Here is a 24,708-nt window from a genome sequence, read left to right as displayed (position 1 = left end):
GAGAAATGCTGCTCGGTGGAGACTTGCGCGTGTTTCACACCCTGTGTAGAGGGATTTTGAAATGCTGATCTGACGGGTTTCTATGTGGGGTGCCTATACTACAGGTTAAGGCTTACGGCCCAGGACTGCAAAGCACTGGCTTGGCAATGAGCAAACCAGCCGAATTCACAGTTGATGCCAAGCAGGGAGGGAAGGCCCCACTGAAGATCCAGGCTCAGGTACAGTACACGCTTGACCGCACGGTGCTTCTGCAGAGCCAAGACCTTTGTAGCCTTGGCAGTTGGGGTGCAGGGGGAAACCAGATCTGATGTGATATTTTGGAAGTGCAGTTTTATTAAAGCATTTTACATTGTTTCAGTGAAGCATGGTGCAGATTTCTTGAAGGCCTAATTCTAGCAGCCTGCCAAGACTAAAAGAATGAGTTTCAACATTTATCTTGGCCCAACCACTTTCAGTTTTAACAATGTAAAGTAATCATGTCGGACGCATCAGCCTTTTGCTCTGTTGCCTACAGGATGGTGATGGTAACCCTGTGGATGTCCAGGTGAAAGACAATGGCAATGGTACCTACAGCTGCTTCTACACCCCACGCAAACCCCTCAAACACACCGTCATGGTGTCCTGGGGTGGGGTCAACATTCCAGACAGTCCCTTCCGGGTCAGTATTTAACAAGCAGGGAAGAATTGTGACCAGGTATAAAAATTGAGTAACTGCATTTACAGCAATCCATGGAAGAACATTTTGTTTCTCTAGCGAATATGGATGCATTTTAAAGAAAAGTTAAACAATTCTTGGATCTGTGTTGGGAAATACAAGGCTTAAGTTAAATATTGCAATGTGATTTTTAATTTGAGTTTACTTGCACATTTCTCTTGTCTTTGTGTTGACCAAATTGATCTATTTTGCTTTAGTTTTCTACCCTTGTGGAGGCCCTGTGCCACCCTGAAACTTGGTTTCAACAGTGTTGCTTCATTAAATCCTCATGGGTGTAAACTGGAATGTAGGTGCTGGCCTGTCTGTTAACTTGCATGTTTTCAAGTAATACAAGGAGGTCAATTTTTTGGGGGAATACTGAAGGGAACCATAATCTTAGAGTACTTCATCTCTTAAACCCAGTTAAGAGCAGCATTCTTGAAGTGTATGATCCAATATAATTGTCTATAGTCAGATGGTATTGGTTACCACATTTGAGAATTAATGTAAAGAGTTCCTTAGTCTCTTCAGCTATCTGAAATGAAATCTGCATTGCTTGGATCCTTTTCCCACTGTCCTGTCATGTTCACATTTAACAATTCTTTTCTATTGGCACGTGTCGTTATCCTCCTGTTAAAATAAAACACAGCCTCTGGTCAAATACCAAAAGTTCTAGAACATGCCATTGTTCATTTATTTGGGAATAAACTGTATGAGCAATTTTGGTCTAGGGATTGTGCATAGTAAAAAAATAAGCTTTTTAAGGCTAATAGTGACTGCTGGATGTTTGCCCATTCTTATGGGCCTTAGTGTTGTCTTTGCTCTTGGCTTCACAATCTTGCAGAACAGATCTCTGAATTTATTTACACAAAGTCTGGTACTTAGTGCAACAGTCTTTTAAATCTGAACTCTGCTAACGTGGGAGTTGGTGCTGATGGCTTCTTTTTCAAGTCTGTAAATATGGTATCTATAGTTTTACTGTGGGTGGTCCTGGAATTCTTCCACATTTGGTTGAGGAATCCTGGTATCATGCTTGATCTGGTTTTCTAATATGAAGCTCATTTTCATATCGCTCTCTTTCACATACCTCCCATTCAGGAGAAAAGCAAATGTATATTATGCGGTGCTTGCTTGTGCATCTGTAGGGGTGCAAGAAGTCGCTAGTTAGTGTAATTCTGAAAGTTTAAGAAGGCCCTTAATCAAAATTGGCACTGTTGCATACATTGCTGGTACCCTTGTATTAATTCACTTCCTGCAGTTACCATTCTTTATATTTGAAGGTCAGAATGACCAGTTACAGAGAGGGCCAAACAGTTCTGCTACAGCATTATTGGTTACTTTTGAACATAAGGATAACTAACCCCAACTCTACAAATCACACTTAAGTTCTAAAAATACTGCATCTCAACTGCATGGATTTTGGTAAAAGGTCATTTATTACCTGTTTTAGCTTCCTTGGACAGGCTCCATGTGGAGTCAGACTAAAACTCAAAGTAGTATGGCTCTTTAGTAGAGCTTGAAAGGATTCACATCCAAGTACAGCAGCCAGCTGTTCATCCCCCGTTTTTCACTTTTTGGGCTCTGGTCTTTTTCCCCTCAAAATGAGGTGCTGCACACCAGGCACCAGACACTAAAGCAGATGCTTTAAAATTTTTGAAGCACCGTAAGGTATTGAGTGCTAGATGAAAGTTGGAATATGTACAGGAAGATCGTATGAACAGTTTGGCTTGAGTCTCTAGATTCTCTAGCCTCATCCCCCCCCTCCCCTCCCTCTTGTTTCTAGATGAGCATTGGTGCTGGCAGCCACCCGAATAAGGTCAAAGTGTCAGGACCTGGGGTGGCTAAGACTGGCCTGAAGGCTTTCGAGCCGACTTACTTCACTGTGGACTGCTCTGAGGCTGGCCAAGGTATTTATTGCTTTTGAAATCTGCAGGGAAATTTATAGCTAAAATGTTATCTTGGTATATTCAAGTCAACTGTAAATTAACCTAAGCAGACAACTATCCATATGAATAAAATGAATTGATGAGTTGCTCTTGACATCTGTTGCTAAAGGGGACATCAGCATTGGAATCAAGTGTGCCCCTGGAGTGGTTGGTCCTGCAGAAGCGGATATTGATTTTGATATCATCCGCAACGACAATGACACCTTCACGGTCAAATACACCCCTCCTGGTGCTGGAAGCTACACCATAATGGTGCTCTTTGCTGATCAGGTAAGCACACAGTCTTAGAATATTTGTGGAATCTTCACAATTCAGTATTTTTTTGTATATTTGAAGTTCAGTCAACTTTGTTCCAATGTATTAAGATTAATTTTATAGTAAATGGGTTTATTTTTGTGTTGAAACAAATCTGGGTAAAATGTTTATTTATCATGGCTGCTTTATTTGTTCTTTAGCATGTGATGAGCTCTTGCCTGAAAACAGCCGCAAGGCATGTCTTTTAGAAGTCTTCAGTGTCATTGTTTGCTACAGGCATTGTCATGGTCTCGTGTTTCATATTTATGCATTCGTGGCAAGGGAAAGTTTAGATATAACATTCCTGTTGCCTTAAAGTTCAAAGGGTGTTGGGTTACTGACCTAACAGTCCTGTTCTGGGTTTTTGTGTTTTCAGGCCATTCCAATGACTCCCTTCAGAATCAAAGTGGACCCATCCCATGATGCTAGCAAAGTCAAGGCAGAGGGGCCAGGGCTGAGCAGGAGTGGTAAGAACTTGGCCTGTGACTTTTGTAAAAGTCGTTCTGACCATTTCTAGAAATGGTTGAGTTGCTGTACATCAGACTGCCCAGTGACACTAGTGTAGAGAGGGCTGTGGAAATACAGTATTTTAAACATCTCTTGGGAGCACAGGAAAAATGCGACATTGTATAAAACTAGTTTCAAAACTATTTAAGCTTTGTACTGTGCAGACTACTCATGTAATGGAAAGCCCTGGAACAAATGCAACGTGTAGCGGTTGCTGTGTCTTCCTGATGCTGCATTGTATAGACCTTGGGACATGCACTGTGGCGAAGTGGGTAATATGCTGTCCAGTGTGTTGTAAACATCTGTGGAAAGCACCCGAGTAACAGTACAAAATAAAAGGCAAATTGACTTTCACAGAAAGATTTGGTTTCCTGACCCACAAAAGTCCAAAATTTTTAAATGAACAAAATAAAAACCGGTCAGTGCCAAGGTATAGTAAATTTATCACCATTACTGCAATAATAGTAGTACCAACTTTCACTAGGAAATGCTAATACTGTGGGAAAGTTCTTAAAGGTAGAACTACTGTCTGCAGTAGCATGTAAATCAGTCAGCTTTGTGCAGTTTTCTAAATGTACAGTCAAAGAGCTGATGCTACTACTCTCCTTACCAGATACCCACTCTACCCACTTTTTTTTTTTTAGGCATTGAGTGGAACAAGCCAACCCACTTCACTGTGAACACTAAAGGAGCAGGCAAAGCCAAGCTGGATGTGCAGTTCACTGGCCCAACCAAAGCCGATGCAGTGAAGGACTTTGATATTGTCAACAACCATGATAATACCTACACTGTCAAATACACTCCAGTACAGCAGGTATGAAAACCTGTTTGAGGGGCATCTGAAGAATTCTTCAAATACCATACTGTGAGGAATCCAGTAATTCATGGCAGCAATCACGATGTATAGATACAGCTGTATATGTAGTTGAGGCTAAATCTGACTTGAACTGCCATCTGTGGGACCTTACAACGCTCTTTACTGGCTTGATGTAAAAAATTGTATATTCCTGAGAACCTTGTGTTAGTGACAAATGTGCAACTAAGTTTTTGGTCATTGCAGGGTAATATGGGAGTGAACGTCACGTATGGTGGAGACAGCATTCCCAAGAGTCCTTTCTCTGTTGGTGTGGCCCCATCTCTTGACCTCAGCAAGATTAAAGTGTCTGGGCCAGGAGAGAGTAAGTATAGACATTTACATTCACGGGCATGTTTCTGCAAAATTTGAAGGGAGCCTATACAGATGTCCAGTGTTGGAATAGATTATACAAGAAATGTAATTCATTAACCAGATTGATGTAAGGATCCGATTCTGTTGTATTTTCTCATCCTTCTGCATTTTACATTAGAAAACTTTACTATAACTGCTGTGCAGACTGCTGTACAGACACATACAACAAATGCCTTGAGGCATTTAGGCAGAGTCAAGCTTTTGTAATCCCAGGCTGTAGGACGGTTGTCTTTTTTTAGGTTGGAGAATGTTTCCCCACTAACAGATGTCTAATCAGTTTTTAAACTGAGCTTTTTCTTCCCACTCTTTTTGGGATTGTTCAAGATAATAAACTTTATTTTATATAGCGCCTTTAAAGGTGGCTTCTCAAAGCGCTTTACAGGATGACAATAACAATAAATAAGACTACAACAATAAATAAGAAAATTTCACAAGACAGGACACAATTAAAATTACAACAATACAACAATAAGCTTGCAGGCCAAAAGTTTCTCCAGGTTCTCAACCCTGCTCCTCTTTGCTTCCAGAGATGACTGTTGGTAAGGATCAGGAGTTCACAGTGAAGTCCAAGGGGGCTGGTGGGCAAGGCAAAGTGGCAGCCAAGGTCACAGGTCCCTCTGGCAAGCCCGTGCCCTGCAAAGTGGAGCCTAGCCTGAGCCCAGAGACGAGCCAAGTGCGCTTCATCCCCAGGGAGCAGGGGCCCTATGAGGTGGAGCTGACCTACGATGGAGCTCCTATCCCTGGCAGCCCATTCCCGGTTGAGGCAGTGGCACCTGCAGATCCATCCAAGGTGAAGCTAGGGGCTCGAACTTGAGCACCCAAGAGAAATTGTTTAGTACCTAAAGATTTAAAGGCAAGTTACACATAGAAATGTGGATTAGTCTGGAGATGGTATTTGCATGCCCTGTGTCCAACTTTGCTTCAGGTAAGGTACCATCTGGTTTACGCAGTGTTCTTTTAAGCGTAGTTTCTTAAAAGAATACAGGATGTGGACTTAAGCTTCAAATTAGACCTAAGGTTAAGCTCCTCATTTATATCGCACATTAGGTGATTGCTGTAAAGTGCTTAGCAGGATTAACTTGATCAGAGTCCTAGGCAATAAACAAGTTTAGGATTTGCATTATTTAAAAACATTAAATTCTGGAATTTAGGTTCCTAATGAGTTGATTTGAAAATATTAAGGTCAGTAGAAAGTTACTAAATCTTCCTGGGATGGTGTTGATGCAATATGCCACTGTTGCATGATGTTATCGGTACACTCCTGGAACATGCCCGAGAGTGACAGTACCTCCTTCTTACTCCTTTCAGGTAAGGTGCTCAGGCCCTGGCTTGGAACGAGCCAAAGTTGGGGAGACGGGGAAGTTCAATGTGGACTGTACCAACGCTGGCCCAGCCGAATTGACAATCGAGATCATCTCCGACAACGGCACAGAGGCTGAGGTGCACATCCAGGACAATGGAGATGGCACCTACACAATCACTTACATCCCCCTCTACCCTGGTGTCTACACTATCACTATTCGCTATGGAGGCCAGGATGTGCCCAACTTCCCCGCCAGACTCACGGTGGAGCCTGCTGTGGACTCCACCGGTGTCAAAGTGTTTGGCCCTGGAGTTGGGAACAAAGGTGGGTGTTCATTTAAAACTCCTTTAATTTTAGAACTCCCCTTTCAGGTGATCTCCAGATGTCGCTCTCAAAAGCTTAAGCCTCATCCTCTGCTTTTAAAACTCTTCAAAGGCACCTGTTGCTGTTCTTAAATTTTTTAAAAATTGATTCCTTCAGGATGTCAAGCCAAGCATTTTCCTGTCGCATTGCTAAATACTTCTTAGCTGCCTATTAAGTAGATGGCAATGGGGACTCAAATCACTATCCTGGTAATTTGTATTTACCAGGATGAACTTGGTAATTTTGAGCAGACTACCCAATGAAACATCACTCTTAAGGTTATATACTTTTATTTAGGAGTGTATTAAAGATGCAATGCTCTCAAAATTGAGGAGTGCTTCATGATTACACTTTTTGCTCTCTAGGCGTTTTCCGTGAAGCTACCACTGATTTCACAGTGGACGCCCGTGCCTTAACCAAAAGCGGTGGCAACCATATCAAGACCCGAATCAACAACCCATCAGGCAACCGCACGGATGCCCTGATCCGGGACCTTGGCGATGGCACCTACCAGGTGGAATACACACCTTATGAAGAAGGTATCTTAAATGTGTTAAATTAGACTTGGAGCATGGTACCAATGCTGTTGTGATGTAAATTTTTAATAATGGTTAATTTAAATGAGAGAAACCACAAATTCAACATTTTCTACAAGTATTTCCCCGTCTGTTAGTAATCTTAACTGTCATAATGGTGCATCTCCAATGTTTTTAAGGTGTTCATAATGTGGAAGTGTGTTATGATGATGCCCCAGTGCCCAACAGCCCATTCCGCGTGCCTGTAACAGAGGGCTGTGACCCTGCCAGGGTGAGAGTTCATGGACCAGGGCTGCAGAGTGGCATCACCAATAAACCAAACAAATTTACTGTTGAGACTCGGTAGGTTTCATGGAAAATCAGAATACATGCTTTGTCAGTTTCTGCTCTGTATGTTTTTTTTTTTAAATTGGAAACATTCTTTAACTTTCCCCCCTCACATTCCTGTTGTCTTTTTGAACTGTAATTCATTCACATCTAGGGACTTGTTTCCAAAGATCTTTTGTTCCATTTAGTAATGCAGAATCATTCTGTTGCTGACACCTGAATAGCAATTTCTGTGCTCTGGTTGCCATATCACATGAGGTACAGTCTACCTTATAATGCCTTGAACTCAAACAGAATGCATTTGAGCTGATGCTGTTTGTACATACTTTTTGAATATACAATACCATTTAATTTAAATCTTTTAGTGAAATAACTAAATGGTAAGTAAAAGTTTCTATGCAGAAAATGCCCACTGGACTTCAGATGTGTAGGTCACCAAAATAAGCAGAGTGCCTAATTCTTGCAATGTCTTGTGTATCCTAGTGGTGCTGGCACAGGTGGTCTGGGTCTGGCAGTGGAGGGTCCATCAGAAGCCAAGATGTCCTGTACAGACAACAAGGATGGCAGCTGTTCTGTTGAATATGTGCCGTATGAACCTGGCACCTACAACCTCAACATAACCTATGGTGGACAGCCTGTGAAGGGTAAGCAAAGTGCTTGCACACCAAAAATGAGACTTGGCAAGCTTAAACAAGTAAATCAAAAGATGTGCGTTTAAAATGACCAGTCGTTGCTTTGTTGTGCCTTAGATTTGTAGAAGATACTTTCAAACCTAAATAAGATGATGTTTGGGGGGAGAACTGATCCATTCAGTTTGAAGCTTGATTTGTTTTCTGCTCTCCTGAGAGAAATCAGGTTTATTTATAACTGAATGCTGCTTGTGGAGTCTCTTGTCAAAATTTATAATGCATGTTTTGAACCTGACACTTCCTCTCCTGCAGGAAGTCCATTCTCTGTGCCCGTTCACGATGTGGTGGATGCTTCAAAGGTGAAGTGCCTGGGACAGGGTCTGGGCAACAATGTGCGTGCCAACATACCCCAGAGCTTCACAGTGGACACCAGCAAGGCAGGGGTGGCACCTCTCCAAGTGCGGGTGCAAGGACCCAAAGGTAGTCTTGGCTTGATGTCCTTGAAGAACCCCATCATTTTGAACCTCTGGTTACCCTGCTTTTCTTGAACTGCAGTCATTTATGCACTTCCTCCTTTTGATGATTACAGGAGAATAAGTTATTTCACAGCCTCAGAACCATTTTTATAGTTTAATGCATTTGAGAGAGGCACCTGGGTGCTTTTAAGAAAACTAAAACAATTGTTTCTATATTTCAACCAAAGAAAAGTTGGAACAAAAACCAGTGACAGAACATCCTGCAGAAATGTGTAGGGAAATCTGAAACACTTCCATTAACAATCGTTTTCTAACTTTTGATCTTTTGTGTCCATTAGGTATTGTGGAACCAGTGGAGGTGGTGGATAATGGAGACAAAACTCACACTGTCAGTTATGTGCCAACGAGAGAAGGACCATACTCGGTCAGCGTGTTGTATGCAGATGAGGAAATTCCACGCAGGTAACCAAATATGAAACCTTTCTGAGCTTGAAATGATCCGGGTTTTAAAACATTACATTAAGATAAATATTTTTATTAATTGAGTTAACAGGTTTTGCCCTGAGTAGACCTGAAAGCTATGGGAAAGGCTTCCTTTAATTTTAAAATGGCCAGCTTATATAGTACACTTGTAAACATGAGACTCATGAACCCTGAGTCTTCTATAGTTGCTGCATTAAAAAAAAAATGGAGTTTTACTCTATTGTCCAAGTAAGCTGCAGAGTTCAATTGTTTTAGGAAATGTTTAGGTTATAAGTTTTTTTTTTAGGATGTAATGATTGTGTGTATTTAACCAGAGCTTTGTGGGTTCAGATTCACAATAGGGTACTGCTGTTGTATCCTATTCCAGGGTGCTTCTTGCATAGCTCCAGTAAAATACTTTAATGCTTATATGTTTAAGTTGGCAAATTTAATGCGAGATCTGTCTCGAATCTAATTTTTCTTTCTGTGCTTGCACATCAGTCCGTTTAAGGTCAAAGTGTTGCCTACTCATGATGCCAGCAAAGTGAAGGCAAGCGGGCCTGGGCTCAACACCACAGGCGTGCCTGCCAGTCTGCCCGTGGAGTTCACCATTGATGCCAAGGATGCAGGGGAGGGGCTGCTAGCAGTGCAGATCACGGTAAAGTGCAGTGGTTTCGGACAGACCAGTCAGGACTTTGCTTGTTGCTCTTCATTTATAACAGGGCCACTGTCAGAAAGAAGACGGATCTAGTGTTTTTTCTTCCTCCTTGAAACAGGTCATTTTGAATACCTGTTCTGTATAAAGCACTATTACTTTTTATTGTAGGCTGGAGAACTTAAAGCCATTTTCAATAGTGACTGAAGTATACATTTAAACTAACAGTACTGTATTACTATCATAAAATTTGATTGTCCAGTTTTCTGCTTTTCTAACAGGCTTGAAAAACCATTATAACAAGGGCTCAAGGTATATTTACCATGCATAGGATTTGGAATTACTTTCAGAATGGTTTTGCACAAAGTTGCTAAAGCCCTTTTCCCTAATAGGCCAAACCTTGCTTTTAAATGAAAGCAAGCCACTGAATGACCGAATTGGCTATGAATTCCCAAAGCCTTTACTTGAAAGGGCCTCATTCTGATGGCTTACCTTTGTGTTCCCCTTTTGTGTATAGGACCCAGAAGGAAAACCCAAGAAAGCCAACATTCGGGACAACCAGGATGGGACCTATTTGGTGTCTTATGTCCCAGACATGACAGGACGCTACACTATCCTAATCAAATACGGAGGGGATGACATCCCATACTCTCCCTACCGAATCCGTGCTCTGCCAACTGGAGATGCCAGCAAGTGCACTGTCACAGGTACCCCTGAACTTCTTGCTTGTAAAGCAGATCGACTGCTGCAGAAACCAGAATCTTCAACCCTTCAGATTTGGGAAGGTTATTTTGATTTTATAAATGGCATAGGATTATTAATATACTTCCATGATTTCAATTAAATACGTCATTCTAGAAGTCAACTGGCACTTAAAGTTCTGGGTGCAAGTTATACATAGTCACCATGTTGTCAGGGACAAGAAGTAAAGTGATCGGAGATCCTTTAGGAAGTGAAGTACTGTGCAAATGCAAGTAATTATTAAAATGTGACTGTGCAACAGAACCAATGTCATGAAGAGCCGAAGATGGAAGCTGGATCTTAACAAGTTTTTGTTTTTTAGGGTTATACTGTACCCCATGAGTTCTTAAAAAAAAAAAAAGCTCCTGTCAGACATTGTAATCGGTGTGCAAAATGGCGCTAAAGCAACCCCCTCCTGCCCCTCACAAAGGGTCACCTGATTTTTCACGCTTTCACCAACACCCCAACACAATCTACTTCATTCTGCTGCTCACATTTAAATCACAATGTTTTTTTTATAATCATCTTTTGTTTTCGAGCACACTTTGTTGCTTTTTTTTTGTTCCTGTTGCAATTTTTTTCCCCAAAATTTTTTGATCTCACCTGTATCTTTCTTTGCTCTCTGCTTCTCACCTTCAGTCTCAATTGGAGGTCATGGGTTGGGTAAGCGCTTTGTAATTTTTTTGCATGAACACTGGCATTGGTATCCTACAATAATGCTATTAACCTGCAGCTTGCGGTATTTTTGCCTTTCTGCTTTTGGTATATTCCCAAATCCTGTCCTATATACTGACTATATCGGGGGGTGATTACATTCTAAGGAATGTCTATTACTGTCTAGCAGATTTTAATAGGGATTAGAAAATGGTGTGGAAGCTTCCCTAGTAAAGAGTATTTACTTTAAAGGTTGGTCATGGTGCAAGAGTTCCATGTTCTTGGGTTTTTTGGAAGATGAATCTTGTTAAACCAAGAGCTATGGCTAATGGGGGGGAGGGATAAGAAGTCGGCTAAGCCAAGATTGGGGAAAAAGTACATTGGCACGCAATTGGTTTTGACATGATTCTGCAGGGTCCCAATGTTGGGTTCTTGATGGGTGACGGTTTAGAGTGGTGTTGTCCTGGGGTCTTTCGTTTAAGAGGCTGCACTTTATCCTTCTGAGAGAAGCATGTTTGCATCCAGACTAACTCCCCAGTGGTTTGGGCTTTCTGGGTAAATCTTTATAAAGACTCCATTTAGGGCTCAGATAATTGGAGGGAAGAATGTCAGAATCTGTAGTTGGAGGTGAAGGACTGTAAGAATGAGAATGTGATCCAGTGCCAGGTGGGTAACTGGCTCTTCCACTACAGGTATTTGGCACAGATAACTCATTAAATCAAACAAGCTTGTTCTGCCAATCCATCAATGGAGTGCCTTTGAAGGAGATGAGACTTGACTGAGTAAGATGGAGAAGCACTTTTGTCCTGGGAAGCTACTGTGTTCTGAATTGACTTCTAACTGAACGCTTGGTCACCTTGGTCATTTTCTGGATATCTACTGGTTGGCTTATCAGAAATCAATCTTAAACCAGCATGGTTTTATTTCTCTTAGATAGGGTTGCAGCATCAAGTTTTAGAAAAGAGCTGTTAAGCGAGTTACTGCAGGATTTAGGTGATTCAACCTTAATGGGAATAGTTTAGGTTCTATTCAAGATTGAGATTTTAGAGGACTTGGAGTTTCTCTCCTTGGGTTCTGGCTGTGTAACAGCTTTACCAAGTTCCATTCCTTGAATGTGGTACCTAATACTCCTCTAACTTGGTAGCATGGCTCTGGAATGCGCTTTCCCTTTGGCTGATGGAAATTAGCCTGTATATAGTTATTGGTAACAACAGAACTAGTTGGTTCCCAGTATTCAGGAATCTGGAGAAACAAGAAAGGAGGCAGGAAACCAGAAATGTAGTTTGGGCTTATCAAAGTAGTCCAGATGCAAAGCGGACAAGCCAAAAATACAAATTTTAGTTGGAGATTCAACGGAAACTTATCCCCTATAACAACCATTGGTTCTTTTGACTGGGCTCGTGACATAATTGCTTTAATTTTCTATGCAGACCTTGCATGTGAGTGGAATTGTTCTTCGCCTTCAACGTAGTAATATCAAAGGGATTTCCATTTTTAGTTGAGTCAGGATATAGTTGGCATCAAGGGGCACAGTGCAAGTCACCTAGTGCCTGTATTGCACTTTTCAAAACCTTGAAAAGCTGTTGCTAACAAAAGTTGGGATAATTATTGGAACACATAGAAAAAGGGGCTAGGAATTAAATCTAAAATTAATGAAATCTAAAATCTACATTTTAGTTCCCTTGAAGTCATCAGAGCAATTGAAGAAAATTGCTTGCAATGCAAATAGCATGTTGGTTTCTCCAGTTTCATGAATGTTGTGGTACATTTTGGAGTCTAGGTCTTGGTTGAAGCATGGTATGCATTGGGACAGATTTGTTGGAGGAAGGGATAGTTGGGCACCCATGTGATTGGGTGAGGGATTTTGATCACCCCTTTTCCTTATGACATTGGGCACAGGTGCTGGAGTGGGCCCCACCATCCAGATAGGAGAAGAGACGGTTATCACAGTGGACGCCAAGGCAGCTGGCAAGGGCAAGGTGACCTGTACTGTGTGCACCCCTGATGGCACAGAGGTGGACGTGGATGTTGTTGAGAACGAGGACGGCACCTTTGACATCTTCTATACTGCCCCACAGCCTGGCAAATATGTCATATGTGTGCGGTTTGGAGGGGAGCACATCCCCAACAGCCCCTTCCAGGTCACTGTAAGTAACACTTCTATGTACTGGGTTTTTCCTTGCATCACTAGTTTGAGTGCATCGGTTTTACTACTGACCGAGATAGGGAGGGTGGAGCTTTGTGCTCTTAAAAGCAATTATGTTGAGAGTTTGTCAGACATTGCTATGTTCAACAAAAACAATCTGAATCAATTTAGAGATCAAGAATCTGGGTCTTACCTTAAATGAGTGGAGTACCTGAACAAAATTTCTACTTGGGTTTCCAGTTCTTGAATCTTCCAAGCTTATAGTTTGAATGCATGATAAAGTCCATGTGACAAGATTTGTTGCAATACTAATTTGAATTTGAGCCCCTAAATATTCTTCTGTAGTCTGCAGTTTTATGTACCATTTTATGGGTGGTGTCAAGGTTGATGTTTAGTGTGGACGGTGGAAGATTTTCTGTCTTTGTCCTGCTGTATCCTCATTCTTTAACAGCTGCCATATTTGAAGAAGGCCAAGGTCTGACTCTGAAGGCAGTTTTCCCTCATGTTCACTGACTTGTCCACCTTCTCTTCCCCCAAACCTCTCTTCCCTCCCTCTTCCTTTGGATTTCTAGGCCCTGGATGGTGCACCCACTGAACAGATGCTACAGCAGACTCAAGTGCCCCAGTATGCCTACGCGCCCGGTGTAGGGCAACCTTGGGTACAAAACCATTACCCTTTTTTTGGTCTTCTGGAAACCTGTCTCCTTGTGACTTCTGTCTTCATTTCAGTGGGCTGTAGCGTTTTTGTTTACAGAGGATTCTTATCTCTTTATTGAATTATTTTATTTCAGATAGTGGTTTTGCTGGGGTTATCTTTTTATTTACTTTAAGAGTCAGTTTTGGGCACTCCCAGGTAGCTTCGCCAGTAGAGGTGTTCAGATGGAGTGCAGATCCAGCCTTGTAGGACAAATCCCCAATTTGTGAGTGAGCTGGAATGTTTGCCAATATCCAATAAACCAGTGTTAGAAAGGAAGAAAAGACTTGTTAAGGGCACTTGGATTGGGATTACATTATGCAATATAAATGGAAGTGTAAGAACTTGTACTTTCTCCTTTTACATGGGTCAGTTACTTAACTTACCCATGAAATGGAGTGGATTCAGAAATTCAAATCTTGTGACCAGGTTAATGCTAATTTTATATCACATCCAAGAGCTCTCAAATATTAAACTTATTCCAGCTGTCCTGAATGGACGTGGAAAGCCTTCATTTGAAGGTGTGGGGAAGGTAGACTCCACCGCCTTCAGTCATGGACCTTTTTATAGATCCTAATTGTTTTGTTTTTTTTAGCAAGCCTACTTAAATGATAGTGGGAGAATCCCTCTTTGTGTTGGGCTTGTATGCATTCTAAATTACAAGCTCCCCGCTGCATAACTTAGGGTTTAGGTTTATAAGAAGTTAATCGGTCCTTTAGCAGGCCGGCTCCATGTAAGCGATTAGCAGCTTGGGTTACAAAGCAGGATTTCACCCTGGATGTGCTGCCAATTTATCTTGGTGTACATTCACACTTGAAGATGAGACACCAGTGTATTTGGTAGCGCACACAAATCCCACACTGACCTGGGAGACCTGGACTGAGAGAGCTGCACTTTACTCACCTTCTGCAAACCTTAGGAAGATTTTTTTTCATGTATTTGCTATGAAAGTAGACTTTCACCAGGCTGTGTTTTCCTGTTTTTACTGCTTTGTTTTGACTAACCCAGTTCTTGGACTCATGTGTATGAAGATACTGACATGGTTAATGTCTTGATTTCCTCCCCAGTCTTTTAAAGCCATCCTGTTTTTTGCCATCTGTTTTGTTGCATTCATTTCACCATTAATGATCATGCTCTATCCATCAAGGGGAGCTAATGGGGCTGTTTAACTTGTTCCTTCTTGTTCCATTCCTGCTTCTCCAGGAGTCTTCATTTCAGATTGTCTGGTGGCTATGTCCAGTCACTTACTCTGGGAAAGTGATCTGTGCGTCAGTGTTTTTGTTTTCAGCTTTTATGTGTGGGTCTGTAACCTCAGCCATTTCATGCTTTTATTTACTTCCCATTTCTTTCCAGCCGTCTTTCCAAGCATTGTGAGTGTCACGTGGTGATGTTAACCATTTGTGGAGTCTGCTTCAGACAGCAGCAGGGGTCTGGCTTTAAGGTGGCTAGTTTGAAAATGTTTGAGTTCAAGATGACTCAGTGCTCTAGGTTGCAGAAGAACAAATAGAGGTTATATTTGTTTTTGGTAGGGTATTAACCTCTACTTCCTAATGTATATAGAAGGTTCTGTGTTGTGCCATGTATTTTATCTGGATTTGGTCAGATGTTGGGGAACATCTGGTTTCTCTTTGTGCACAATCTACAAGTAAAATCTGTTTGGAAGACCCAGCTTAATCTTTCTTATCAAAGTTGAAATGCAATGGCAAAGCTATATAACACTTGGAATTAAATCAAGGAATGCTGCTGGCAGGGATCATTAATCACTTTTTGGTTGAGCTCTGCAGAATCTTTATGCACTACAAATGTTAGATGTTCTAGAATAGGGTCTAGTTTGCATTTGAATTTAGTAAAGTTTGCCAAATATCCACCTTTTCTCACGCAATATGCTGCTGACTGAAGTGTCCAACAATTTGTCCTGTCTGTTCACTTGACTTCTCAGTAAAAGTTTAAACTTCCCCACCATTTAGGCTACTGACCGCCCAGTGGGCATGAATGGGCTTGATGTGGCTGGACTGCGGCCTTTTGACCTAGTCATTCCTTTCACCATCAAAAAGGGAGAGATCACAGGTAAGTTCTGCACTTGCACCTTAATGGTTATTTGGATTTGTCACCCTTCTGCATAAAGATGGATCTGTCCATAGCATGTAAGGCCTGATTCACAGGTCTGTGAGAATAGTGATGTTTATACCTTGGGAATGGATAATCCAGCTGGTTTGACAGGGCTCTTTAAGTCATTCGAAACAAATTCCCTGAGGTTTTGTATCCCTATTTATTTTTTGGAAGGTTAGTTGAGTTATATGGCTGAGGACTTTCCATCGGTTACATTTTTGCTTTGTATTTCATCTGTATATGCACAAAGCATATGTCAAATATGAAACGGGCAAATTCTTACTATAGTGTTTCAATCTAGAACCCGATCTTCTGTACATGCACCCTTTCTTTGCCAGCTGAGGCTTGCTTGCTGGAAGTTGGGTAGGGTGATAACTGATCACTGTAATGCTGAGTTACAATAAGGATTTTTTTCTCCTTTTTGTAGGTGATGTTCGGATGCCATCAGGCAAGATTGCCAAGCCTGATATTACTGACAATAAGGATGGTACTGTGACTGTCAAATATGCACCCACTGAGGCTGGCCTACATGAGATGGACATCAAATACGATGGCATCCACATTCCAGGTACTATTGCGCCCAATAACATTTGGCCATGTTGGAGGACTTATTTTGCCAATATCTTTTTGGCCAGTTTGAAAGCCTTTTATTACTTGGATTTAAGTTGGTTTGGCTTTAGATTTTCTGTAACTCAACCTATTGGTTTTGAAACATTTTCTTGAAATGTAAGAATGATTGAAATATCATGAGGGTCCAGAGAAGCTGTGTTTTCCAATGCATTTCTCTTGTGTGTACAGGTAGCCCACTCCAGTTCTATGTGGACTATGTGAACAGTGGGCATGTGACTGCATATGGACCTGGTCTGATCCATGGCATGGTCAACAAACCAGCAATCTTCACTGTCAACACGAAAGATGCTGGAGAAGGTAATTACCCCACTTCTCCAGTCTTACCTCTGAGGGAACTGATCCTTTTGTGTGACAGCCCTGATTAGCATGGGACATTTATCCTATCTACAGCATTAGATTATCTGACGGTAAATCCCCTAGATGCTAGTCCATTGCATGTGAACCTCACCATGAATAGCGATACCCATTTAAGCATTTAGGTTAAATGGAGCAATAGGAGTAAATTAATAACAGTAATAGTACATGTTTTGCTTCTTGGCCAGCAGCCATATCACCCTGCAACTCACAACTGGTAACCCACTGAAGCTAAGCACGTGTGAGCCTGGTCAGTACCTGGATGGGAGACCTCCTGGGAAAAACTAAGGTTGCTGCTGGAAGAGTTGTTAGTGGGGCCAGCAGGGGGCGCTCACCCTGTGGTCCATGTGGGTCCTAATGCCCCGTCCCCGTCACTATACTGTAAACAGGCGCCATCCTTCGGATGAGACTGAGGTCCTGACTCTCTGTGGTCATTCAAAATCCCAGGGTGTTTCTTGAAAAGGCCAAATTTCCCATTGGCCCTTACCAATCATGGTCCTCCTAATAATCCCCATCTATGAACTGGCTACATTACTCTGCTCTCCTCCCTACTGATAGCTCATGTGTGGTGAGCGTTCTGGCACGCTATGGCTGCTGTCGCATCATCCAGATGGATGCTGCACATTGGTGGTGGTGGAGGGGAGTCCCCGTTACCTGTAAAGTGTTTGAGTGGAGTGTCCAGAAAAGTGCTATATAAATGTAAATTATTATTATTAATTATTCTAGGATTTAAATGGATAGAAGGCCTCTAACTACTGCTTCAGGCTGTTGTCCAATGAGCGCCTCCCAACAGCAGAATAGTTTGAGATCTAGATCAGCCTTGTGCATGACATGTTACTTAATATGGATTTACTTGTATATGATCAATTTCTTGTGGCATTGTTTCAGGTTAGAGAAGCCTTGGTATTTACAAAGTAGATAAATTGCCATATGGATTTATATAATTCACAAGTCTCATCTGAGATTAGGTTGATGCTGGATAAGAGTAGCGATGTTTTAAAGTGACAAGGTTGCTGTTATACTGACTTTAACCATTTTTTAAGGTGGGCTATCTTTGGCTATTGAGGGACCCTCAAAAGCCGACATCAGCTGCACTGACAACCAGGATGGAACATGTACTGTATCTTACCTGCCTGTTCTGCCTGGAGACTACAATATTCTGGTTCGATACAATGACAAGCACATTCCTGGAAGCCCCTTCGTAGCCAAAATCACTGGTAAGGACAAGTTTGTGTCCACTCTGACACTGCACCCACTGTGTGGAATACCACAGCCCTTAGAGCAGTGGTTCTCAATCTTGGAAACAACCCACAATCCCTCCCCACTTGGGTTTTGTCTTTCAGGTAAAATTCAAACTGTATAGTGATTCCATATGGTCACCAGTACAAAGTTTAAGCGTTCTTTCACTTTGTGGCAGAATATCTGTGATGCACTCGCAAAATTATATTTTTAGATTGCTTTCTGCATGTTGTGCAAAACTTGAACAGAATCTGGCACCAAACAGGAATTAGCAATTGTTTTATATCTGACTTTCCCAGACTATTTACTAACCTGTATGAAACGGTATATAAGCTGTAATGTGGATTGCCTTGCATTACAATTTGTTGTTGACAATGTAACGTGGCTTAGTTTAATACTGGCACTAAGGGGGTGTTATTTTAATGATTCAGTGTCTGCATAAACTCTGCTTCTGTGTGTCTAATGGCACAGATTAAGATTACAACCACATTTGCCATTTTCTTGGATTTTAACAACTAAATGCAGTTTTCATGGAAGGTTTAATGGATTTCATTGAATTTGTGATGAAATGATTTTGGTTACTAAAATGATATCAAAGAATGCGATAGTTGGTAGAAAATGCGAGTCGGTGAAAGTGAATTGGGAGACATGAGATTAGAAGGCAAGTCATATTTCTGTAAGAAGTTTTGTTGAAGGAAATGCACTTAAAATTAACTGTACTGTAAGCTAAAAAGGTCTTGCACTCACCTGTTGGATCCCACGAGAGATCCCATACTCCACTGTTTTGAGAGCACCTGCCTTGAGTACTGTGTAAAGAACTGATTTTCTTTTATCCTCCCATCACACCAAAATGACATTTGTCCCTGATCTCCCCCCCGTCCTTAAATTTACTTGCTGTTTTTCCACACTCCTGTTGTGGATGTTCACCTGCACATGGAAACAAGAATCCTATATGAAGGAAGTTTTCTCCTCCATGTTCCTCCAGGCGATGACTCAATGCGCATGTCCCACCTCAAAGTGGGCTCTGCTGCCGACATCCCCCTGGACATTGGAGAGCTGGACCTCAGCCAGTTGACCGCCAGCCTGACCACTCCCTCTGGACGCGAGGAGCCCTGCCTGCTCAAGATGCTGCGAAACGGACATGTTGGTGAGTGCGGGGCTGGCATGAAAGGTGTCAACTAATGACCAGATCTTGCTATATGACTGAATAACAGTGCAATTATGGAAATCGCTTCTTATACTTCCATTTCTAATGGCGTAAGTGTAAAAGGCGAAAATTGTTAATGGGTCTTCTAAGGGTTACCTAGAAGCTAGGATTTTAAAAAGCTGTTTTTTAAACTTGCAGATATGTATATACTACCTAGTTTTTGCTTATTGTGATACTCTGATCTTGTTTTCCAAGAAGCATTAAACTATAAAGGAGGAATTCAACACTGAATCTTTTGGGAGTTCTGCCCTACAATGTTAAGCCCAAATGAATATTTAAGTGGTAGTTTGAGGTCTGACTGGATAAAGTAATGGGCTTGCTTGGGACCTTTTAAAATGCATGGTGAAAAGGGGCAATTTGGAATCTTTTCTAAGAAGTCTCTCTCCTCCACATCTAGGCATCTCTTTCGTCCCCAAGGAGATTGGAGAGCATCTGGTCAACATCAAGAAAAATGGACGTCATATTCCCAGCAGCCCCATCACAGTCATGATCAACCAGTCGGAGATTGGAGATGCCAGCCGTGTGCGGGTGTCTGGGCCAGGCCTGTCTGAAGCACGAACCTTTGAACCAGCAGAGTTCATCATTGACACTCGTGAAGCAGGTGATGGCAAATCACAAGGGAGCAACATTTAAAACTGGTTTAAAGCTAGTCTGGGGAGTAAATGGATGGATTTATTTTGTGGTGAAAATTGTTTTTGGCATAAAAGGTTTTAGTATGTGGATGTTAATCTTGCTTGTTGTGATATTGAGAAGGTACTGCTGATGTCTTGAAGTGCATGTGTGAATAAGTATTTTCTGTTTAGGTTATGGTGGCCTGAGTCTGTCCATTGAAGGCCCCAGTAAAGTGGACATCAACACTGAGGACCAGGAGGATGGGACATGCAAGGTGACTTACTGTCCCACGGAACCAGGAAATTACATTATCAACATCAAGTTTGCTGACCAACATGTACCAGGTAACTAAAAGGCAGACGGTAGAATAAGGTTTGCAGTATGATGTTTGACCTATTGCTTGGTTATTGTAGCTGTGAATCCATTAATTCTGGGATACCAATGTTGACTTCAGTATGGAAATCCATGAGTCCATTAGGATCCGCCAAACCTTTTGTATATATACTGCTGTCACTCATGTTGGATTAAAATCTTAATCTGTAAAAATGGACACCAGCTTCGGCAGATCCAATCAGTGTCCTTTACCTGTTGTGTAGTATTGGATGACCTTGGAAATCTGATCGCGATGCTCTTGTCCGCATTTTCCAGGCAGTGCATTCACCGTCAAGGTGACGGGAGAAGGGCGAATGAAGGAGAGCATCACGCGCCGCCGGCGGGCAGCTTCTGTAGCCAATGTAGGAAGCCAGTGCGACCTTAGTCTGAAGATACCAGGTATACAGTTGATGACATGAAGTCATTACTAACTCATTCAGCAAAACTAGAGAACCGAATAGGACATTTTAGCCTTCTAAACCATTTGCCTTTTGACAATGCGAGTGGCCTGTGTGACAAGAATTATCATAGCAACTTTGGAGTTTGCCTATCAGAAGAATAAGATGGTCCAAAGCAGGCAATAGCCACAATGGGATAGAAAATGTTGCTGCCACATGAGGTCCAATTCAGAAGGAGCTTAAGTTGTTAATGAAATGTCAACGATGCAGTGGTTTGACCTGTAAGAATAAAATGCCTTTGGGGAAGTTGTCTTGTGCATCAGATTGTCTACTAAATTCAATATGAATTATGGATTAATGGGCCAGATGGTTTTTAAATTGGATGTGTCCAGTAATAGTGAATAAAAAGTGTAGTGGTTATTCAACCATCTTGGTTTATGCTAGAATCCCATTTTCACATTCATTCTGTTGGTAGTTGAATAATGCCTATACAGCTGAGTTAATTGGCCAACAGTCTGAGTTGAAGATTTGTAAAAAGCAAATAGTCACATGATTCCTTTTTATAATGGAGATAAGTGTAATAAAGTGAAAGTTCTACTAAATACAACATATACATCCTGCTTTTGGAAGAGCTATAACTTTCTTTCTGTAAGATTTCATGTGATCTTGAGGATTTTAAACACTGTTAAACCTGATGGACTGAGCTCTTCAGTGCTGAAGATTCTGCAGATAAAGCCTTAATTTGAATTTACAGTAGTGGTACAGAATTTGTATTTTCAGCAAATGTGGTTGTGAAGGTAAAGATCCTAGAAACAAATGTAACTTTCTGCTTTCTGCCAGAAATCAATATTGGAGACATGACGGCCCAGGTGACAAGTCCATCAGGAAAAGTGCACAAGGCTGAGATCATGGAAGGGGAGAACAACACCTACTGCATCCGATTTGTGCCCACGGAGATGGGTGTCCACACAGTTAGCGTCAAGTACCAAGGCCAGCATGTGCCTGGCAGCCCCTTCCAGTTCACTGTGGGCCCTCTGGGTGAAGGAGGTGCCCACAAAGTGCGGGCAGGAGGGCCAGGCTTGGAGAGGGCAGAGGCTGGCATCCCAGGTAAAATCTTTTGAATGATTAAAACCTGGACATGAGTTGAGGTTCTCATTGGGGAAGGGTATTCCACTGTGACTGGGAATTCTTTACTCGCAAACCAATTTGAGGTTGATATCTTTGAGGCCAGGTAAGCACAACAGAAATGACTACTAGGGTGAGGGGGGCTGTTGTATACTGGATACAATACTGGCAGGCTAGGGCTCAGTCCCTTCAGTTTTGAGCAGGATGCTTGTTTACCAGAATCAGAATCCTAAAGGGTATAGACTGCTGTTTTTACACAAGATCATTTGGAACCTGAAATGAATTAATTTAAGATAGACAATAGGTAACACCTACTGCTCTGAGTGAAGAAATCTAGAACAGGCTTCCCAGTCAGTTTGTTCTCAAAGTCCTAGTACTTGTGACTTGCTTGTGATTATACTACCTGTTTTGGAAACATCGAATTGAAAATGCACATTCTGTGTAATGAAAAGATGCCATAAACTACTTACACATGTGCATTGTATAATAAAATTAAGCACAATTAAGTCATAGGTTTATGTTCTCTGCAAATGGTAACCATCTTTTGACCTGCAAAATCCTCTTTAAAAAAAACTACCTATTTCATTATCATAATAGCATATAACTTGATTTCTTGAACTTAAGCATTGTGATCATATTAAGTTTTAGACTTTCCCCATCTCTAGTTCATCTAAGGTGTTAATCAGCAGTGAAAATCGTAAAAACATGGATTTAACTTGGAGGGAAAACCTAGATATCCACTCTTAAACCTTAACTTTTTTCACCCTGTTTAGCGGAGTTCAGTATCTGGACACGTGAAGCAGGTGCTGGGGGTCTGTCAATTGCAGTGGAAGGACCCAGCAAAGCTGAGATTGCCTTTGAAGACCGCAAGGATGGATCCAGTGGTGTCTCCTATATTGTGCAGGAGCCTGGTAAGCAGTTTCTAGTATGGGATGAATGCTTGTCTCATTCAATCAAGGAAAATCATGTAGGGCATTCATTAAAAAGGCTTTCCATTTGGTTCCTTGTAGCTTGATTGTTAATTAAATTATAGCCATTAATTTAATAGTCTTCTCATTCAAACACCAAGACTGGATATTCAGCAAGTATCATAAGCTTTTTAATAGACCTCCAAAGAAGAGAGGCTTTTGTTCAAATACTTGTTAAAAGCTTGCATTTTGTATACAACTGCAGGGGAGGTAAAACTAGATTTTGGTTCATGTAGAACTGCCCATTTTTGTTCTCTTTTGCAATAAAGCATGCTTGCTTTAAAATTGGTCTAGGGAAGAACAATCCCAGGTGTGGCAGGTATGTCGTCATAAATGTGCATAATTTGTTAGTGTGGAATACACACTTGCTGAAACTGACTGAAATGGGTTTCTCATTACAGGGGACTACGAGGTGTCCATTAAGTTCAACGATGAACACATCCCAGACAGCCCCTTCATCGTGCCCGTGGCATCTCCCTCTGACGATGCCCGCAGGCTTACTGTTGCTAGTCTTCAGGTGAGGCATCGAGAAAGGCACTTGTCCACTGAGGACCCATTGCCGCCCAGCTCAGCAGCAGACAGTCTGGGGATAGATGGGATATTACTGGAAAGAGTCCAGGGCACAGGAGCTGCCAAAGGATAAGGACAAGAGTAGCTGCTTGATGTAAAGGCGCAAACGAAACAACTTTATCTCTTCGGGCTATAAGACAGTTTGGAAATTGGGGTTTTGAAATGCATATTTTGATTTGTCCCAGGTTTTACCTCTCATGTAAGTGTTTATGGCCCTTTTGTTAAAGCTGTTTAATCTTTGTCTGTTCCAAATTAATGTTAGTGTTGAAAGGAGACAGTCCCTGAAACATCTCTTGAAATTTGCCCTGGAAAAAGATTTGGGGGGGGAACTATAGAAAATGAATGTAAGCCAGTCCTAAGAATAGTTATCTTCATAGGATGGAAACATGCTTTTTTTAGATAAGTTTCCCTTCCATATTGAGGCTTGGTGTACACTTCCATCCTTTCCTTTTATCACCACTTGATGTTTTGACATACACTGTGACAGCAGATTAAAAGGGACACAGTGCAATGAAGAAAACAAGGAGCCTAGCCACCCCTGGAAGGAAATAAAATCATACCTAGTGGCTTTGAAAAATGATGGGTGGCCACTCCTAACTTATTTGTATTTCTAATTTGAGGGTGGCCTGTAGTGCATTTGATCGGATGGATTGTTCTTCAGGACCAGGGTTATAACCTTAAGGAAGGTTTTGATTTAGGTAGTGATTTTAGAATTTAAGTGCTAAATCTGGTTGTCCAAATTGAATACTACACGAGAGTCCACCTGAAAGACTTGATGTTAGGAGCCCAGAGTCAGTGCCCAGGCTACATCAGATTCAATATTTCTATTGGCTACTGTAAATGTAGCCATCTTCTAAATAAGGCGTTGTTGGGGTGAGGTGTCCAGGTACCTGTGCTGAGCAGTTTTACAGGAGTAGAGGAAGTGAAGTTAATACTAGGGTAAGCCATGTCTGCTGCTGATGTACTGCTGGATGGTAATGGTTTCTCTGGATCCTACAATGGGACGGTTTTTCTCGTGTCTCTTTCTAAAGGCTTTCAGCAGGTTCTTTCAGAACAACTGAGACAAGGGGCTAAAGGGTTAAAGGGTGAAGAGGCTTGGTCTTCCTATCTGTCGCAGAGGGGAAAACCTTTAAGGGGTTTTATTGAAGCCGTCTCAAGTGTATGAGCTTCGACTTGAGCCAAAATTATCATTTAACCAATCTTAGTCTTCTATGGATAATTTGAGGCCTGTGCTAAATGACCTGCACTTTTAAATTGATTTCACAGTAGGGATCTTGATTTATCCAAAATGAGTTGATATTTTGACGTTTCTTCAAACTGTACAAGACCGTCAACTTCCAGCTTGAGTATCATAGTGTGGAATGTGACGGTACAATTTATGGTGAATTTTCTCTCCTCTTGGAAGCCACTCTTTAATCCAGTTAGCTCTCTTAAGGTAATGTGCTTCTAAGGGTTTGTTCATTTCCTTA

General features: G+C 41.6%; 1 protein-coding gene across 7 annotated transcripts in view; it reads left to right on the top strand.

Moving 5' to 3' along the window:
- flna (filamin A, alpha (actin binding protein 280)) overlaps positions 1–24,708 on the top strand; it is a 72,249-nt gene that overhangs the window by 41,473 nt on the left and 6,068 nt on the right. For 2 of the 7 annotated variants that reach the window (XM_015342623.2, XM_015342629.2), the window contains exons 14-43: positions 105–218; positions 515–658; positions 2,478–2,601; positions 2,750–2,910; positions 3,311–3,401; positions 4,086–4,255; positions 4,502–4,619; positions 5,197–5,459; positions 5,978–6,296; positions 6,701–6,874; positions 7,051–7,213; positions 7,682–7,842; positions 8,140–8,307; positions 8,642–8,765; positions 9,267–9,423; positions 9,938–10,127; positions 10,801–10,824; positions 12,715–12,962; positions 13,534–13,620; positions 15,623–15,722; positions 16,192–16,332; positions 16,563–16,691; positions 17,792–17,965; positions 18,973–19,134; positions 19,592–19,795; positions 19,998–20,150; positions 20,455–20,577; positions 21,417–21,683; positions 22,475–22,612; positions 23,071–23,186. In XM_015342623.2, coding sequence (XP_015198109.1) covers positions 105–218; positions 515–658; positions 2,478–2,601; positions 2,750–2,910; positions 3,311–3,401; positions 4,086–4,255; positions 4,502–4,619; positions 5,197–5,459; positions 5,978–6,296; positions 6,701–6,874; positions 7,051–7,213; positions 7,682–7,842; positions 8,140–8,307; positions 8,642–8,765; positions 9,267–9,423; positions 9,938–10,127; positions 10,801–10,824; positions 12,715–12,962; positions 13,534–13,620; positions 15,623–15,722; positions 16,192–16,332; positions 16,563–16,691; positions 17,792–17,965; positions 18,973–19,134; positions 19,592–19,795; positions 19,998–20,150; positions 20,455–20,577; positions 21,417–21,683; positions 22,475–22,612; positions 23,071–23,186 — 4,707 coding nt within the window. The remainder of the gene's footprint in view (positions 1–104; positions 219–514; positions 659–2,477; positions 2,602–2,749; positions 2,911–3,310; positions 3,402–4,085; positions 4,256–4,501; positions 4,620–5,196; positions 5,460–5,977; positions 6,297–6,700; positions 6,875–7,050; positions 7,214–7,681; positions 7,843–8,139; positions 8,308–8,641; positions 8,766–9,266; positions 9,424–9,937; positions 10,128–10,800; positions 10,825–12,714; positions 12,963–13,533; positions 13,621–15,622; positions 15,723–16,191; positions 16,333–16,562; positions 16,692–17,791; positions 17,966–18,972; positions 19,135–19,591; positions 19,796–19,997; positions 20,151–20,454; positions 20,578–21,416; positions 21,684–22,474; positions 22,613–23,070; positions 23,187–24,708) is intronic. The other 5 variants (XM_006625574.3, XM_015342648.2, XM_015342655.2 and 2 more) reach the window with 3 other exon arrangements.

Source organism: Lepisosteus oculatus, chromosome 2 (genome assembly GCF_040954835.1).
Source record: "Lepisosteus oculatus isolate fLepOcu1 chromosome 2, fLepOcu1.hap2, whole genome shotgun sequence".
In the NCBI taxonomy this organism is placed as follows: domain Eukaryota; kingdom Metazoa; phylum Chordata; class Actinopteri; order Semionotiformes; family Lepisosteidae; genus Lepisosteus; species Lepisosteus oculatus.
This window is presented reverse-complemented; position numbering and strand designations above follow the sequence as displayed.